Source organism: Emys orbicularis, chromosome 1 (assembly GCF_028017835.1).
Source record: "Emys orbicularis isolate rEmyOrb1 chromosome 1, rEmyOrb1.hap1, whole genome shotgun sequence".
NCBI classification, from domain to species: Eukaryota; Metazoa; Chordata; order Testudines; family Emydidae; genus Emys; species Emys orbicularis.
Window position 1 is genome coordinate 337,628,462 of NC_088683.1, and position 19,743 is coordinate 337,648,204.

The 19,743-nt window shown below is 41.9% G+C and overlaps 1 protein-coding gene across 1 annotated transcript in view; it reads left to right on the forward strand.

Moving 5' to 3' along the window:
• TRPC6 (transient receptor potential cation channel subfamily C member 6) overlaps positions 1-19,743 on the forward strand; it is a 169,881-nt gene that overhangs the window by 112,422 nt on the left and 37,716 nt on the right. Inside the window, exons 3-4 of the mRNA XM_065412375.1 lie at positions 12,058-12,243; positions 16,033-16,197. Of these exons, the coding sequence (XP_065268447.1) occupies positions 12,058-12,243; positions 16,033-16,197 (351 nt within the window). The remainder of the gene's footprint in view (positions 1-12,057; positions 12,244-16,032; positions 16,198-19,743) is intronic.

The following is a 19,743-nucleotide window of genomic DNA, read 5'->3' on the forward strand; positions in this document are numbered from 1 at the left end:
TGTACAGAATTAGAGAAGTCAGTTAAATGTGCTCCCCACAGCCCCACTCCTTCTGGGGTAATAACTAGGGGAAACAATGTGGAATGCTAATGGTAAGGACGGATGATGCAGAGCATCAGAAATTGATGTGTCGCTCACATTCTTTGGCAGTTGCCAGGTATTGAAGGAACATGGAGATTCTGGTACCCTCTCACCCGTAGAAGTGGTCATTTTGGGACCAGGCCATCATCACACACTGGCAGGGCAAAGTGAGGTAACTTGTACCTGTTTTGTGGACTGAGGTCTTCAATCCCCAGGAGTCTGCTTATTGCTCTATGTGGGCTACCAGTATTGCAATTCATAGTGTGGGGAATGGGGTGATAGCAATGAACTGCTACTCCCCTTCTTGCACAGGTGGGTGGGGACTGGGCAAGCAAAGGAGGGGAATGGGCACAGCCTTGGCTTTACCCCCCACTAGGCTCTGGCCCACTGAGCCTGCACAGATGGGAAAATAAGCTGCTCCAGGGTTAGGAAGATGGTCGGCTGAGGCTGAGCATCCAGACAGTGTAGTGCAGCACTGTGGTATTGGCTGGCTTAAACAAAAAGTCCCCTTACTTTATCTTCACCCTTGGGTGGGGTAGGGTCATCTCCTGACTCCCACCAGGGTCACTGTTCCCTGGTCTGAAACCCTCCTGCGGTCACTCCTGGTTCTCTGTAGCTGGCACTGGCTTGGCTCTCTCTCTGCTGGAGGCTGGTCTCCATGGTGCTGGATTGGCCTGGCCCAGGCAGCTAGATCTCACAGCTGTCAGCTTTGGGGGTAGTGAGAGTTTAGCAGGGACTCCCTGAGCTGAGCTGCCTGGCTCTCCACTTCCAAACCCAAAACTGAAACTAAACTATCGCTCTGTGTGTCTGAGTCAAGCTGTCCCCTCATTGGGCCTCAGCAGCAGTTTCTGCTTCCTTCTGTCCCCATCCCTGACTCCAAGCATGCTGCGATATGAGGTCAGAGGGCTCTGATAGCCATTATATTTGTAGTTGTTCTGGTAGGGCCCCCTTAGAGACTCAGTCTGGAGCTCCAGCAGCCGGCAAACTCCAAATGTGTGGGGGGGAGGGGTTAAATCTATGTTATGTTAATTACTCTTAATTTATGCTGATCAATGAATCTCCTGAGCTCCAGCCAGGATATAAGAGAGTTCGGTCATGGTGGGCGAAAGGCTGGGACAGGGGAGGTTCTGCAGGGAAACCTTAGGAATAGCATAGCTGTTTGAGTTTGTATGTTTTGTTATTGTTTGAGTTGTCAGTAAGGTCAAAGCCTGGGAAGTGGGTATGTATCGACAACACACGCTAGATCTAATTCTGGTCCCACTGAAGTCAGTGAATCCCACTGTATTCAGTGGGGCCAGGATTTCACGGCCATGTCTACACTACACAATTAAGTCAACCTAAGTTAGGTCGACTTACAACCACCACAGTAATTACTGTGGTTTTTCATGTCCACACTCAGGGCCGGTGCAACCCATTAGGCGACCTAGGGCGCGAAACATCCTTGCACCCTCCCTGTCCACACTATCCTCCTTCTTTTGGCGGTGTGCGTCCCCACCAGGAGCACTTGCACCATCTTAAGAGGGGCAATGTCGGGGGCTGAGAGCCCACAGAGCTCCCAGCTGGAACCCAACTTCTGCCTGGACTTTCAGCTCCCCGCAGCAGGGCGCTCCATGCAGAGTGGGGATCCGAGAGCCCGGGTGGCAGCTGGGAGCTCTGCGGAGAGCCCAGAATCCATGCTCTCAGTGCCGGGCAGCAAGGCTCCAGCTATCAGCACTGCTAGGGCTCACAGCTGGAACACCTCCCGCCCTCCCTTCCCCAATTTCAAAACAGGGACCCTACCAGCCATGAAATTGACATTCTTGTCAATTTCAGGGCTCCAGCTGTCAACCACCCTGATAGCCATCAGGCGATGCAAGTAACGCAGTGTCTATAGAGACACTGCATCGCCCGAACTACATCGACTGAAGCCTTATGCCTCTCATCAAGGTGGCTTTAATAGGTCGATGTAGCGGGGGAATTACAGCGGTGGGAGGAACACTGTGGTGTGTACATTTACGTTAGGTGGATGTAAACTATCTTTTGTCAACTTAACTCTGTAGTATAGACATGCCCACAGTGTGTGTCTGTGCTGTTTAGAGCAGGGGACTTACTCCACATGCTTACTTGCCTCCTCTTAAGCAGCTGCTGAAGATTTGAACAAAGATATGTGATTAAATCAAAGGGCAGTAAATTTAGAGCAGAATAGAAAAATCTTTCTTTATCATCATAAACTCAGCCTGTTAAATTCACTGCTACATCAAGACAAATGTGGTTGGATTTACAACTGGCTGCATAGCTTCATGCCTATTTACAACATTTGGAGTTACACAAGTTAAGATTATGATAAAAGTAATTAATCTACTTGCTTTGCTGCATAAGCTAATCATCCACCAGGGATCTCATTTACCCATTTGCCGCATTACATAATTGGCTAGAAGCACTGCGGGTATGACAGTTTGTACTGCCATGCCACCAATAGAGGATGGGTAGCCAGTGGTTAGAGTATGAGCCTAGTGCTTCAGTTCCCCATCTGTAAAATTAGGATAATAGCACTTCTCTACCTCACAGGAGATGTGTGAGGATTCAGATGGTGAGGTGCTCAGGTGTTATGGTGATGGGAGCCATATAAGTGCCTAAAATAGATAGATAGTCTGCTCAGCTCTGTCTTATTCCTGAGCAATGTGGTAGATAGGCTTTTACAGTGTCTAGCTAAAACTGGGGCTTGAATACGAGCTAACTGGCTGAGGCACAATCCCACTCCCTCCCAAAAAACTAGAGTTAGTGTTCAGAGGCTGAGGAAGCAACCAGAGGAAATGACTGCGGCATCCACTGTCTCCATTCCTGAGTTTGTGGTTATCTTTCCTTACTCAGATTCACAACCAGCAGGTCCGTTTGGAGCGTCAACTGCTTGTGGCTGCCCAGATAGATGCAGTGATTCAGAATGATACTTTTCTATCAATAGCAGATTAGCTAGAGGATTGTGACCTTTTCTTTCAAATGGGGACCTTGCTGCAATTATCCACTGGTGCAGTGCCCATCTAGGCTTTGTTTTGACTAGGAAAAATGTGTGTTTTTAACATGTTAGGTAGCACATGTTAAAATCCTCGTGCAGACAAGACAAGTTGTAGTTTTAATATGTGTTAGCTAGATGAGGTAAAACTTAGGCTCCCTCTTAGGGCCTACATCAACCAGCTGATGTGTTAAAAATACAACTGCCTTGCCTGCACTAGGATTTAACACACATTTAAAATACACCTTTTCCTAGGGTAGAAACAGACATACTTCAAGGGCCTTCTTAATGGGAGTATATAACACCAGTGCTACACAGATTCCTCTGGCATCCCGATCATTTCCAGGTGAAATTCAAGGTGTTGGTTCTGAGTTAGAAAGCTAAATGCATCTTGAATATCTTAGACATTATGTCTCTCTCTTGCCTTATCCCAATAGTTAAAATTAGTGGGAACACCAAGGGCAGGTCTACACTAACCCCCCAATTCGAACTAAGGTACGCAACTTCAGCTACGTGAATAACGTAGCTGAAGTTCGAAGTACCTTAGTTCGAAATTACCTCCGTCCAGACGCGGCAGGCAGGCTCCCCCGTCGACTTCGCGTACTCCTCTCGTCGAGCTGGAGTACCGCAGTCGACGGCGAGCACTTCCGGGTTCGACTTATCGCGTCCAGACAAGACGCGATAAGTCGAACCCAGAAGTTCGATTTTCTTGTCGCCGAACTACCAGGTAAGTGTAGACCTACCCCAAGACTGACACGCCTTAGATTGGTCCATGCTGAGGAGTGGTATAATCAGTAGAGGGCCCTAGATTGTGGAATTAATTCCCTCCTTTGGTTCATACTTCTGGGGCTGTGTCATCTAACATTAGCATGTTCCAGTCTATGCATCCGAAGAAGTGGGATGTAGCCCACGAAAGCTTATGCTCAAATAAATTTGTTAGTCTCTAAGGTGCCACAAGTACTCCTGTTCTTTTTGCGGATACAGACTAATATGGCTGCTACTCTGAAACCTGTCATTAGCAGGCCGGTGCATTGTGTTATATTTATTGTTCTTATTGTAAAGGCACCTAAAGGTTGTGATGGGATGATATTTTGTTTGGAATAAATAGAAACATTACAAAGGGCTACTTCCAGAGTAAAGATCCCAGAACAGATGTACTGATGCCAATAGAGAGAGTCAATATGGAAAAGTCTGTGTTCCAAGCTGAGCAACTAGTTCAGGCTTAGTTTGAGTAGTTCTGAACTTTACAAAATTTGCTGAGAAGCATTTAAACCAGCTCTCCAGCACCTGGGCTAGATGTGTAACATTCCATGGTTTGGTGCTGTATAAAATCTTTTAACTTTACTGGGCTGGAGCCAACCTTTCCTTTCTTCTAAATTGCTTGCTCTACCACCAAGCTATTACCTTCACAATGTTCATAGGGCTATGGATGATATCTGACAAACATTGGCCGAAATAAATATATCCTGCAGTCAGGGATCTCTGTGAATCAGTGGTGTTATGAAATGAACAAGATTCCTCTTTAATACCAAAGTCCTCTTCAGCCAAAAAAGGCAGAGTAGGATTCTGTTTTATACTTGGATGAGGTAGGAGTGGAATATTTTAAACAAATGTGGGTGTGTTACTATTTGGCACAAATAGCTAATTGCTATGAAGTGTGAAGTTTGTCTTTCATGCGTCCCTAACTTACTCATTATTACACGAAGAAAACAAGCACAGAGCATCAACCTTAAATCTGAATTTCTGTCTATCTTTCCTTCTTATATGACCTCCACTAGTGTAGTTACTCAGCATCTCACAATCTTTAATTCATTTATCTTCTCACCATTCCTCAGAGGTAGGGAAATACTATTATCTCCCTTTTGCAGATGGGGAACTGTAGCACAGAGAGGTTAAGTCAGTGCTTAATTTGTAATGAAAGAGATGCTGGGGCTCAAGCAATTAGGTGCCGGGGCTCAAGCAATTTTTTTATTTTCATAACTGATGCAGCAAGCAAAGTGGTTATGGGGCTCAAGCAAGATTTTTACTTTCGTAACTGGCACAGCAAGCCAAGAGATGCTGGGGCTATAAACTGCCAAGCCTAGCAGTGCCAGGGCTCAGCCCTGACAAGCCCTGGCACAAATTAAGCAGTAGGTTAAGTGACTTGCCTAAGGTCATTCAGGAAGTCTGTGGTGAAACAGACTCAAATCCAGGTCTCTTAGGTTCCAGGCAAGGGTACTAAGCACTAAACCAGTGATACTCAGACTGAGGCTTGGGAGCCACAAGTGGCTCTTTAACATGTCTCCTGTGGCTCTTTACAGCCAACAGTGCTAGAACAATTTGTATAGTGGGGGTGCTGGGAGCACTGAACCAAATTGTAAACCCTGTGTATGATGGAAACCACTTCAAGCCAGGGGGTGGGCAGCACCCCACGCACCTCTAGTTCTAGCATCTATGTTTGCAGAACATGATATTAAAAGAATGTGTAATTTAATTATTAACCAATCAGGATGCTTTTACTATGTTATTAACCAATTGTAGAATACTTGGTCAGTCATTTTGCTGTGAGAATAAAATAACAACAACAATAATAATAAATAATATATTTAAAAAATAGTAAATGAAACAATGAATTCACACTCTGTGACTCTTTTTGGTAATGTTGATTGCTAATTTAGCTCCTGAACCACTGAGATCTGAGTATCACTGCTCTAAACCATCCCTCCTCTTTCTGACTCCCATCACTTTGTGCTACAGCCTTTCACCTACGGGCAGCGGATTTACAGATATCAACCTCTATATAAATAATAGACTAAAAATATTTGAACATTCATGAGTATTTATCCTGGAGAATGCTGTGCTATTTCAAACCATTATTTGATAGGCAAAACTTGCCATCCGTAACTGAGTTGCTGTGCACTGGGGCTTTCCATGGTAGCTGGGCAGCACTACTCTTCTTTCTAGGATATAGGCCATCAGCACACCTGTGCTGCTGCTGCAGCCACCCTAAGGTTTCATTAGCATCCATGGCTGGTGCATAGCATAGGGGAGGGGATGGATGGGTTTGCATAGTCAAAGTGGCACCAACTTAGTACACATGGTCCTCCCCCTTTCACACCCAAAGTATGCCTACATCACTAGCCACATTGGATATGTCTACTCTGCAATTAAAAACCATACCAGCTGACTCAGGCTCATGGCCCTTGGGCTAAGAGGCTGTTTAATTGTGGTGTAGATGTTTGGGCTTGGGCTGCAGCCTGAGCTCTGGAACCCTCTCACCTCGCAGGGTTGTAGAGCCCAAGCTCTAGTCTGAGCCTGAATGTTTACACTGCAATTAAACAGCCTCTTAGCCCAAGTCCCGCGAGCCCAAGTCAGCTGGCTGGCCAGCTGTGGTTTTTAATTACAGCATAGACATTATTTACTCACTGAAATGATCGTTCATTGAGTAAAAAGCATCACTCCATTTTTCAGTGTTGATGGATAAATATGGAATGTTATAAAAAGCTGAACAGAAAAACGCCCAAACACAACCTTCAGCTGGTGAAAATAAAGCAGGTTTAAAAGTACAAAAACATTCTTCAGGGCAGGGAATGTCTGCTACTCTGTCTCTGTACTATGCCTAGCACAATGGGGCCCCAATCTTGGTTAGTCAGGGCATTACTGTAATAATGGGTAATACAAATGGGTAAGACATGAATGGGGGGTCCAAATGAACTGATCAGGAAACCGTTCTGGCAGTCCATCTCCAGAGTGAAGAACTCTTTCCTTTGCAAGGCTTGCAATTGTGCAGTCACACGTGTTGAATTTTACACACCTGAGTATTCCAATAGAAGTCAAAGAGGCTACCCATAGGCATAAATGTATATATCAAACCAGAAAATATAGCTATGTGCATATATCAATCCAATTACTCAACAAGATCAAGTTCTTTTTTGTCCACATTTTTAGAGAGGTTTGTTACTTGGCTGAGTCCTTGAATGCCAGACATAACCCTAGATCAATTTACAAGGTCTAGTTATAAAAGGGCATACAGATATAATCTTAGCTATTACAGCATAAGCAGTTGCACTCCAATATTGAAAAGTTCATCTTAGAGTTGAAGGGTGAACACGGATAGCCATCTTTCCGTACACTTCCAGGCAAAGGGAAAACACAACATCAATTTCAACCATAATCCTGGTGGAACAAACAAATTTAAAAAGAGACATTAGTCTCAAAACAAATTCTATTTGGTGTGCTACAGATTTAGGTTTTTAATTAATATCTCTATATTTCCTTCTTGAGAGATATAAAATGGGTGAATCTGCTTTCCACATCCATATTGTATACAACTTGTCATGAAATTGTAAATTTTTGTGCTTGGCTTCTGGCATCTTCTTTGTAGAGAAACCACATTAATTTTCATTGCCACTTTATGACAGATTCAAGCTGCCTAGACTTAGATGACATTATTAAAAAATGTGTGTGGCTCTTTTATTTTTGAACAAATAGCTGATTGAAATTAAACGTGGAATGTGAATACAGTCATTTGGCTAATCTATCCAAGTAACAAACTGATGCTATGGTGTTGCAAAGGACTACCAAGCACTGGGCCTATGGGCTAGTGAAGAACAAGCACGTATGGAGCATGTCCTCAGAGATTATCATGGGAATACAGAGAGCCCTGTATTTACCACAGAGAAAGTTAGTCACCTGCCTTCCAGGGTGCTTCCAGATGGCAGCTACCAGAATAGGAAAGAGTTAAAGGGGACGAAATGAATAGAGAAAAGTTGAAAGTGGGAGCAGCAGGAATACGTATAATGGGGGCATGGGAACAAGTCATGGTAATACATTTCACTTTCTTTGGGTATTTTTAACACAGTAAAAAGTCAAGGAGTGTTGTTTTAGCTAGAGACAGTCCCAAGTTTATTTAATCCCAAGTTTTTCGCCTTCCTCCGCAGCATGGGGCAGGGGTCGCTTGCTGGAGGATTCTCTGCGACTTGAAGTCTTTAAATCATGATTTGGGGACTTCAACAGCTGAGTCAAGGGAGAGAATTATTCCAGGAGTGGGTGGGTCAGCTTTTGTGGCCTGCATCTTGCGGGAGGTCAGACTAGATGATCATAATGGTCCCTTCTGACCTTAAAGTCTATGAGTAATCCTTTTATGACTTAAATGTGCTTAGAAAAATCATTAAAGACATCAAAGTTGATGGATGGAGGTTCTGAGTAAACATCTCAAAAGCACAAGGCCTCTACCTGGATAGGCTGATCTGGAAAGTGCCTGAGTGCACAGTTTAAACTTTAACTTCATCAGAGCACATCGGGATAGTGTGATGGGGGAGAAGGAAGAAAACACAGAATTAGCCTTCTGGGATAAGGAGAATTCATACTCGTTGACAGGGATTGGACAGTTATTGGAACCCCATCACCAGAATGATGAGAGTGGAGACCCCAGGAATAGGTCAGAGGCCTGGGAGAACCTGAGGCTCTGGGTGATCAGGAGGGTGAGTGTTGCCAATGGGCCCTGTCACAAAGGAAAGGGGGTGAGAGTGGGGCAAATATCCCACCAGATTGCTCCTGGTGTGAATACCTGTGGGGTGAGACAGGATTTGGGGGGTGATCCTGGCCCACCAATCTAATTTTTGTGGGTGGAGAATGGGTGGACCCCATAAAGGGATCCTGGAGAACCACCCTGGGGGCAAAGAAGGACTCAAGGAGAGCAGCACCTCTAATAAAGGATGAGAACCTGTGGAATAAGAAACTTCTCCACCAGACAAAAGGGGGAGGTGTGTGACAGAGTGCTGAGAACCAGCAGCTGAACCAGCACTCTGGTCACTGTAAATCCAGTTAGTTCCCCTGGAGAGGGCCTGATTGAGGGAAGGAGTGGCTAATTACTAGATCAACCTGGGCTGGGGAGAGCAAAGGAACTAATTAGCCCATTAACAGCAAGAGTAGAAAAGGAGCACTGGAAGAAAGTGCAGGATAATGAGAGAGAGAGAGAGAGAGAGAGATGGGTCAGCAGCGTCAGGGTAAAGGGAGATCTCTGCATGGAGAGATCTCTTCTCTCTGGCAAAAGGGGATGATGAGTGTATGACACTGTACCTAGAATTGCTGCACGGGATTGTAAGAGAGTAGTGGTGGATTGAACACAACATACACAGTGGTGGTTACAAACCGGAGGTGTCACAGCCATTTGTGCAGGAAGACAGGAGCCAAGAACAGCTCCCTGTCACAGATAAATTATGACTTTAGGCACAACCCTGAGCCGGGGTGGAAGATAAGCTGTGGAATCATAGAATCATAGAATATCAGGGTTGGAAGGGACCTCAGGAGGTCATCTAGTCCAACCCCCTGCTCAAAGCAGGACCAATCCCCAACTAAATCATCCCAGCCAGGGCTTTGTCAAGCCGGCCTTAAAAACCTCTAAGGAAGGAGATTACACCACCTCCCCAGGTAACCCATTCCAGTGCTTCACCACCCTCCTAGTGAAAACGTTTTTCCTAATATCCAACCTAAACCTCCCCCACTGCAACTTGAGACCATTACTCTTTGTTCTGTCATCTGGTACCACTGAGAACAGTCTAGATCCATCCTCTTTGGAACCCCCTTTCAGGTAGTCAAAAGCAGCTGTCAAATCCCCCCTCATTCTTCTCTTCTGCAGACTAAACAATCCCAGTTCCCTCAGCCTCTCTTCATAAATCATGTGCTCCAGCCCCCTAATCATTTTTGTTGCCCCCGCTGGACTCTTTCCAGTTTTTCCACATCCTTCTTGTAGTGTGGGGCCCAAAACTGGACACAGTACTCCAGATGAGCCTCACCAATGCTGAATAGAGGGGAATAATCATGTCCCTTGATCTGCTGGCAATGCTCCTACTTATACAGCCCAAAATGCCATTGGCCTTCTTGGTAACAAGGGCACACTGTTGACTCATATCCAGCTTCTTGTCCACTGTAACCCCTAGGTCCTTTTCTGCAGTAGCCCCAGAAAGCACTGCATCCCACAGGCACCCCTGTGAGTCATGTTTCTCTCCCTACTTCCCCCTTTCTCTGGTGGGAGGTGGTAATACTGTTAACCTTTGTAGCCTTATCTATAGTCATGGGTTACTTTAATCAGTTACACACCCGAAGGTGAGGGTTGACACCTACTTTAATCTATGAGAGTTCAGCCCCCAAGATTGACTACAGTAGTGAGGTTATCAATGGAAGCGGGGGGGGGGGGGGGGGAGGTCTATGATGCAAACAGAGACTACATAGTTCTCTTTCTATAATAATTACTTTTATTAGCCAACCAAACAATACACACACTGCAATCTGGTAAAGGAGAGAGAGAGACCAATACAGAATGCATAATATTTCCATTACTCACAACAGGCCTTGCAGAAATGTTAGTCCCCATCCTCATCACCAGTGGTCGGCATCCTGGTGTCTCCCCTCTGCACCAGGGCACCAAGCCCGGGATACAGCTTTTTGAATGTGTTACGCTGACAGTCATCAGGCTTCATACATATTTGTGAAGGTTTTTCCTTTTCCTTATTTGACCTACCATACCCCAATACTTTTGGGGTGCCCCATTTTTCATAGGCTAACTTGATAATTCCCCTTACACTCAATACCATTTTCGCCACCGTATCACCATAGTAACAAGCAGTTGGTTACCTTAAGGAAGTCTCTAACATTTCACCCCAGCTACCAATGGTCATCTTGTGGTGTCTGTCTATGTGTAGGCATTATTATCCAAACTCAGCAGTTATTTTCAAAACATCAGCATATCACAAACAGACAAGCTCAGCAGGTTTATTATTAATTTACTTATGCTAACTTATTCTAAATCCTAAAGCTTAATTTGGCTAAGCTAAATATCTTACAGGCCTGAGGCCTGTAGGCCCTGTGTTACAACGTTAATTAATACTTATATTTCACCTCTGTATTCTGATACCTGATACCTTTTATCCTTGGCTACACCTTCAAGTTATGTGAATTGGAAATTGCAAAAACAGGAACAGTATTCCCAGATTCTACCCTGACCCTACCACTGGCTCACTGTGAGAGCAACTTAACTTCTATTCTTCAAGAATGTGGGATGGATGGCTGTATTTTGGAAAGCACTGACTGAGGAAAGGACTTAGTAGCCAAGGTGGATAACCAACTGAACGTTAGCTCACAGTTTGATGTGGTGGCTAAGAAAGCAAATTATATCCTTGGGTGTGTACGCAGGGGGATATTGAGTAGCAGTAGGGAGCTGTTACCACCATTGCATATAGCATAAATGAAACCATTACTGTACTGTTCAAGTTCTGGTGCTGTACTTTTAAAAGGATGTTGAAAATTGAAAAAGCTTCAGAGAACATCTACAACAATGATTCAAGGTCTGGAAAACTGTCTTACAGTGAGAGACAAAGGAAACACAATCTATTTAGATTTTCCCAGAGAAGGTTGAGAGGTTATTTGCTCATAGTTTGTAATTACCTCCATGGGGAGAAGATTTTTGATAGTAGAAAGCTCCTTAATCTAGCAGACACCAAGATGCAATGGCTTGAAACTGAGGCAAGACCACTTCAGACTAGAAATTAGGAGGAGCTGTTTTACAGTGAGAGTAGTTGACCACTTGGTGAAATTCTATGATTTGTGTTCTGCAAGAAGTCTGCCTAGGTAGTCATAAGGGCCCCTGCTGCTGGCCTTATAATCCATGAATTGATGGGCTGAATTTTCTATGGTTAAACTAATGCAAACTGACTGATTTAAATGGGAGAATTTGGCTCTATATATTTTTGGTTACACATCACAAAAATGGGGGAAATAATATCTATTTCAGAGGACTATTGTTGGTCTTAATTTATAATGTTCATAAATAACTTTGAGAACTACAAATAAAAGGAGTATAGACATGCCCAGTGCTCTTCTTCTCATTCCTCTCCTGTGGCTAGTTGGTGAATAGTCACTCAGAAAGGAATAGCACTTGGAGTAAAATGGTTTCTCGTGGGTTATGTGTAAACAGCTATTAATTTTCTTTTTTTTCCCCCCCTCTCCAGAATGATTACAAAAAATTGTCTATGCAATGCAAGGATTTTGTAGTTGGACTCCTCGATTTGTGCAGAAATACTGAAGAAGTGGAAGCTATTTTGAATGGAGATGTGGAGATGAGCCATAATAGTGGAGAACATGGTCGTCCCAGCCTTAGCCGCTTAAAACTTGCCATTAAGTATGAAGTCAAAAAAGTAAGCCCTGGTATTAATAAAATAGTAGTTTAAATGAGTGGCAGTGTTATTAACTCATATTACCATTCATTATTTGTATTATGGCAGCACCCAGAGGCTCCAGTCAGGATCCAGGTCCCATTGCACTGAATGCTGTGCACGTATACAGTAAAAGAGAGTCCCTCCCCCAAAGTACTTACTGTCTTAATAAAAACCAGAGATAAAAGGTGTATGCAGCACACAAGGAGGTAACAGTAATAGTAACATATGGTTACTTGAACTAGCTGTGTACATTATTTGCAGGTTTTGCATTTATTTATTTAACCAATGAGAGATAATTAATCCATCTTCTAAAACAAAATCATTGGATACAGTTAATTAAAATGTACAATGTAGCATATTGGCCCTATAATAATAAATACATCTTTATGTCAAACTATTCACAGAGGATTTGCCTCCTGAGAAAGGCCAATTTTTATTTGCTCTAGGAAATTTGAAAGACATATGCAAAACTAGGTAGCTTACAAAATACCAGAATTTATCAGCATCAGTCGTCTGATGATCAGTCTGGAAGCCATGCATAGGCTCCAGCTTGGTAAAAACCATGGCCACCAATCTCCTCAATGACCTGAGCTGGAATGAATATATCATCTCCATGCTATGGCCCCTTCATCAGCTCTTAGTTCACTTCTGTTGCCAATTTTTAAGGCCTTGGTCTGGATCTTGAATGCACTCAGTAAGTCAGGACCCAACTACATTAGTAGCTGCTTCTCCACCTTTACTCATTCGGATAACTATGCTTCTCTTGGACAGTGAAGCTCATAATGTCCAGGACGAAGTGTGTGTGAACCAGAGATAAAGTTTTTTTAGTCAAGGGGATTTGCCTGTTGAATTAACTTCCAAAGGAGATTAGACTAATGCAGAATCTGACCATTTTCAGAGCAAGCCGCAAGACCTATGATAAAGCTTTCCCACCATGACAAAAAGAATTACATCTGCACAGTGAAAAACACATAAAACTCACCAACATCCAATAACAAGGAAAGGTAGAAGAGATGGAATTCTATGAAGTCCAATAGGGACCCACTGTACCCATCCAGTTTACCTGGGCAGAAATAGAGTCATTTTCTGCAGATCTAATTGATCTGTTTCTTTTGGAAAATCCTAAAATAGTTAGGTGTATACATGGTGTGCATGGATGGAGTTTGAACTGTTATTGAACAATGTCTCCTACATATTAAACATGGAGGAGTTTTATTTCATAATTAGTCATTTACTCTCTCTACTTACCCCTATTTTTTTTCTTTAGCAGACATCAGTTCTGATTTTGTCATCTTTAATTTGGAAAACTTCCATTGTAAAACTCTGAGTTCTTGAGTAAATATTACAGGTTTGGGCTGATAGTTTATTACAGACCAGGTAAAGTAAATCCCATCATCCATTTATACCTCCGTTTCCAGTATACCTTTTACAGTGTCACAGAGCTTGGATGGGAATAAGGGCTGTGTTCTACACTTCCCAGTTTTACAGAATTGGTCTACATGACCTGGTTGCCATAGCATGATTAAGAACAATTAGTGACTGCCTGCACCAGTAACTGCTGTTCCTCGTTTTCAAGAAAAGAACTGATATTTTTCATGTGAACATTTTGTGTATTCCTTGTTTCATGACTGAAAATTGTATATTGTCATCTACAGTACAGGACACAAAGGCAACAACTTTTAGGGCATCAGAAATGAGAGCATCAGGAATATAAATGTCAGCAGACTTTGTAGCTATTCGCAGTACAATGAACTGGGAACAGATATATTTATATTTTAAAAAAGAGAAAGACACACCCTACCAACTCTCCCCCGCCCCCACTCCACTGCACATACTTTTCCATCTGGGGAGAGCACAAGCAACACATGACAGATGTGTAGTCACCTTGCTTAATGCACTATGAGGAAGTGCTCAGATATCTCGGTGATGAGCATGGTATAAAAGCCTGAATAGAATAGAATAGAATAGAATAGATCCAGTTAGTTCCTGTGCATTATGCTCAGATTGAGGCTGATTCTTTGTTACTGAATACTGTCAAAATGCCATAGTAATATCTTTATAATAATGGTAAATGATAGCCACTAATAATTAGTATTTATAACGTGGACTGCTCAATTTATGACTTCTTTAATGCCTTTCATGGTCCTGGATTTTCTAGAGCTAAATGGAGAATCTGTACCCATTTGAAACGCGAATGTTGAAATATCACGTGTACAATTTGTAAAATTAAGGTTAAATAAGTGACTATAGTGTTTGGAAACTCATGTTGTGCTATACTATATAATCCATATGCTCATACTACAGTTTAGAATATCCAGGGGAAAAAGGTGTGTCCATGTAAGTACATGCTTGTGACTTCTGCTTGCCTAGGAGAGGTACACTGACTTTACATATATTTTATACTCTCCTCCAGGATTGTTGTATGTGAGACAGGAGGTAATTGTCCTATTCTGTACTCAACACTGGTGAGGTGTCAGATGGAGTACTGTGTCTGGTTTGGGGCACCACACTAAGAAAGATACGGACAAATTAGAGTGAGTGCAGAGGAGAGCAACAAAAATGCTAAAAAGTTGAGAAACCATGACCTATGAGGAATGGTTAGAAAGACTGGGTATAAAGAGGTTGGTGATCAGTTGTTCTCCATGTTCATTGAAGGTAGGACAAGAGGTAATGGGCTTCATCTACAGTGAGGGACATTTAGGTTAGATATTAGGAAAAACTTCCTAACTATAAGGGCAGTTAAGTACTGGAATAGGCTTCTAATGGAGGTTGTGGAACCCCTGTCATTGAAGGTTTGTAAAAAACCAGCTTTTTAAGAACAGACAAACATTGTTTAGGGATGGTCTTGGTATACTTGGTCCAGCCTTAGTCCGTGGGGATGGACTAGATGACCTCTCAAGTTCCCTTCTAGCCCTACGTTGCTCTGATTCTGCATGATTCACTTTTAATTGTATTTTGATGACACATTTTCTTGGCATAAAGTCTTTTGTGAAAAATTGCAGTATAATAATCACCAGCACGAAAGGATTACCCATAGAATCGTGATTTTTTTTCTCAACCTGAATTATTTTGAGGGATGCAGGGGTCTCACATTCCTAAAATTATTCACATTGGAACCTCTTGGTGTAGAAAGACTCCATAGTGACCCCGATGCCAGGCCAGATCCCGATGCCACTGAAGTCAATGGCAACATTCCCATAGACTGTAATGGGACCAGGATTTAGATTGCTGTTTTAAAATTCATTAAACTCATCAGTATTCTCACTTTGCAATAAAATAGCATTTAAACTGTGAATAGAGCAATTCGATTCAGTGTCTCATTTCTTATTTTTTTTTCCTTTTCACATGATTATATCGCAATGAAATAATATAAGACAGTGTTGACATACATTTGAGATGAAGTTAAAGGCATAGGCAAAGGCATTCTGTTGAAATGTGAACAGGTGAAATGAAATTTCCCCTAGTTTGAAGAATGAGTTGGGGTTTTTTTAAGTTTTAACTAGCCACACAGACTCCAGTGTGACTTTAGGACCAGTTTAGCCAAAATTCCTGCCATGAATAGCAGTGTGCCTACATTCTAGGGAGATTATGCTTATCAAAAAGAGCAGATTGCTATTTTATACTACTGTACACTCTGATAGTGTTCTGAATATTAGCTGACTTGTTATTCCTACACTCTACATCCATTTCAGATGGCTAACATTTTATTTAGTGGTATTCTGACAATAATGTTCCTGTGTTGTGTTCCTTTTTTTTTTTTTGTCATAGTTTGTAGCACATCCAAACTGCCAGCAACAACTTCTCTCAATCTGGTATGAGAATCTCTCAGGTTTACGCCAGCAGACCATGGCAGTGAAGTTTCTAGTTGTTCTTGCAGTTGCAGTAGGGCTGCCATTCCTGTCAGTGGTTTATTGGATTGCTCCATGCAGCAAGGTTAGTCTGTACAGTCTTGTAAAAGCATCTGCATGCAAGTTTCTAATTTGGCAAAGATGAAACATATGTATAAATTACTGATGCGCTTAGCAAAGCTTCAGTGGTGTGTTATTTAATGCCAGATTGTAATGGAATAGCTGCAGGGTTACACACTCAAACATTCACAATAAAAAAAAGTAAATGCATCATGTGGAATATAATGAATACTAAATGAAAAAATGATCAGGGAGGGAAGGAAGTATTGCCATGTAGAAACAGTAATATCGAAACAATGAATCAAAGTACTCTCCATTTTGTTGCCGTGCTGTTAAATAAATATATAATAGCTAGATTATTTAACAAAAACTAATTAATACATTTATGGGGCTTGATGGAACATTACAAAAAAATGAAATACCCGTTTAGTGAGAAATTGCCCATCAGAGTATTCAGACAGTGATAGTAAGCACTGCAATTAGCAGGTTTTCTTCCTTCTCCCTTGTGTTATCCAGGTTGCCAGCTATTTACAAATGGGAATATGTTTATTATTCATAGAAAAATATGTGGCCCTGATTCTGAGAGATACTGAGGGCCCTTCAAATAAAATAAAGATAGGAACCAAATCATAACTGCATGTCAGAATAACAGAATCCTCTTAAATTCACATCAAGCTAACGCTACCGTCATTAGAACCCACCTTTAACTAAAATTCAGAATTAAAACCACTTAGCTAGCTACCATTTTACGATTTCACACAGGATAAAATGTCACCTTTGTTTATATTTACTGCCCACAAACCACCAATACAAATTGTCCAAATATCTGCCCAACATAGATGTGCATATGTCTGAAATGAATGATCTTCATGTGTTCCATTAATGTAGTGCGGTGTCAATCCATTGAAGTGAATTAAACTATTCTGGGTACACTGGTGTAACTGAACTGAATTTAGCGTGATGTATTTTGAATGGAATTAAGGTTTGTATAAGAAAGCTATACACAATGGATGAAATCCTGACCCCCATTGGTGTCAGTGGGGTCAGGATTTCACCCTACAGTGTGGGCCTTCTCCACAGCCTTGACATGAAAAGATCCCTGGGATGAGCTGATGAAAGGCCTTAGAAAATTCAAACCACTTTTTAACACTGACACAATAAATTCTGTTGTTACCGAGAAAGCTGTGCTTAAATGACCATCTGATTGCATCTCTCACTGCTACAACCTGAGGGCTTGTCAAGATAATGTTAAGGCTCATTTCATCTCATGAATTTTTTCAAAGCAGCCACATGGTCTTTTCTGTGTGTATTAACAAAACACTGTTACTTCGATTTGGCTTCTAGAGCTGAATGTCAGTTTGGATGATCCATGTTGCAGAATCAATTTCCGACATAGATATGCCCAAACTCTCCCATCCCCTAGAATTTTGCTTTTGTTTAGAATATCTATTTTAGCTGGTCACTGATTCAAAGTTTCCACCCTGGGGTATTTTAGTTCTCCTGCTGTCATAACAGGTAAAGGGGACATTGTAAATTTAAAATTATACATTGTAAATAAACAAATGTATTATGATTAACAACTTAGATTTTTAAAAGTATATCCAGTTTCCTTAACTTGTTTGTTTGTTTGTTTATTTATTTCTTTATTTATTTAATTACATTTCTCTCAGCCTGGACAATAAAATTCAATTTAGTCTGTTCCATTTTTGTTTATAGTCTCGATGGTTTTTATAAGACTTTTGTCTTTAAACATGCCTTCAGATTCATACTGCTTCAGGGTTTCAAACATTGCAGCGAAGTGTGTATTTATTGTTTGGTTTTTGTTGTTGTTGTTTAAAGCCCTTCTTTTTATTGGATTGTAAAATCGTTTTGATTGGTCTTTGGTTTTAGAAAATCTGTTTCTGCATAACTTTTTTTGTCCAGTTTCAATTGACAGCATCCCTTTAAAATTTAACCTCTGATCTGTTTTACAACTGTCTCCCCTCCTTGTGATATAGCTGTTTAATGATTGTGTTACATTTTCTACTGTGAATGGGCAAGTTGGCCCATCCCTTTCTAACTGTTATAGTTGTTGCTGTGCTTCATCTTTATTTTAGAGACATGCCTCTTCATTTTTAATCATTAAAATAAAAATTACCTCCTTCGAGACCAAATTGGAGTTTTCCTCTCCTAGCAGGGGATTCACCCTTGAAAACTAAAGGTACCAGAGCAGTTCAAGGGGACTGAGAAACAGAATATTGTTCTTCTGACAGACCGATCTATGAATGGGTGGGTGGAATTTTGTAACACTTTTGTCCTCAACTATCTATGAAGTGGCCTCTAAGACACCTTTTCTGGCTTTTATCTTATGGGTCACCTTGGTTTATAGATGTCCCACAACAGCTGAAGGGAGAGGGGAAATGACCACAGCACGTCCGGTGAAAATCCCAGCTTGAGTCTGATTCTTTATGACAAAGAGATTTTTGAAATTCTTATGCCATGGCTGTGAGAGAGGCAAAGGAATAGTTATTCAATCCATTGTTCTATTTCAAGGGGCAGACAGTTTAGTTAATCTGAGTCACCTCCACCCAGTTGCTGAATTGAGTATCTCCTATTGTGAGGAAATTTTTTTATGTTGCTGATAAAATTGAGTGAATTTGGTCAGAATTGCCCAACTCCCTGGAAATAAAGCAGATATTTGAGGGGGAAAAGTCACATTTTCTTTGCTTGACTTTCAGCCAGTGTCCCTTTCTGAAGTGTAGAAAGTGCTGGGAACACTTCAGCCATCAACTTGCGCTTGAGACTGATATTGTTGGCTTGTGAAGGCCAGTGGAGAAGTACTATTGCCCTGTATCATTTTTAATTGAGAATATCAAAAAGGTTCAAGTGAGACAGCCCTCAGTATCTGCTCATATCTGAGACCACTATTCTCAGGGTGGTATAACGTAACTACATCTCCAGTCTGAGGGTGATTTATGTGTATGTGAAGCTGGTAGGAGAGTTAGTGAGGAGACATAGGCTCTGGTGTCTTCAGTATAGAGATGACACACAACTTTATACCTCCATCTCCACTGATACAGCTGGAGTGGTCATTTACATTTCTCAGTGTCTAGGTGAGATTGGGCCATGGATGAGGGTAAACTGGCTGAGACTCAATCCAGACAAGTTGGAGGTGATGCTGGTTGGCTGAGGGAAGCAATTGGAAGATGTGACAGGAGGGCATGTGTCCTGCATTTGTGGATTGGATTCCCAGTAGGAGGGTCCAGTTAGACACCCAGCTGCTCACAGAGGAGCCAGTTGCAGTTATGACTTGGTCAGCTTTCCTTCATTTCCAGATGACCTGGAGGCTATGCCCATTTATTTCAGCTGTGGTCCTTCTAACTGTCATTCATCCCTTTCTCACCTTGAAATTAGAGTGACATACTCTGCATGAGGCTACAATTTAAATCCATCCACGGAATGCAGCTGGTGCAGGTTTTGGCACTTGCTTTTAAGTGGTGTGTCATTTTGTGAGCATATTAAACTAGTCTCTCTGATCTCCATTTGCTGTTTTTTGGTTTCCAGGTTGATTTTTAAGGTACTTATTTTTTCC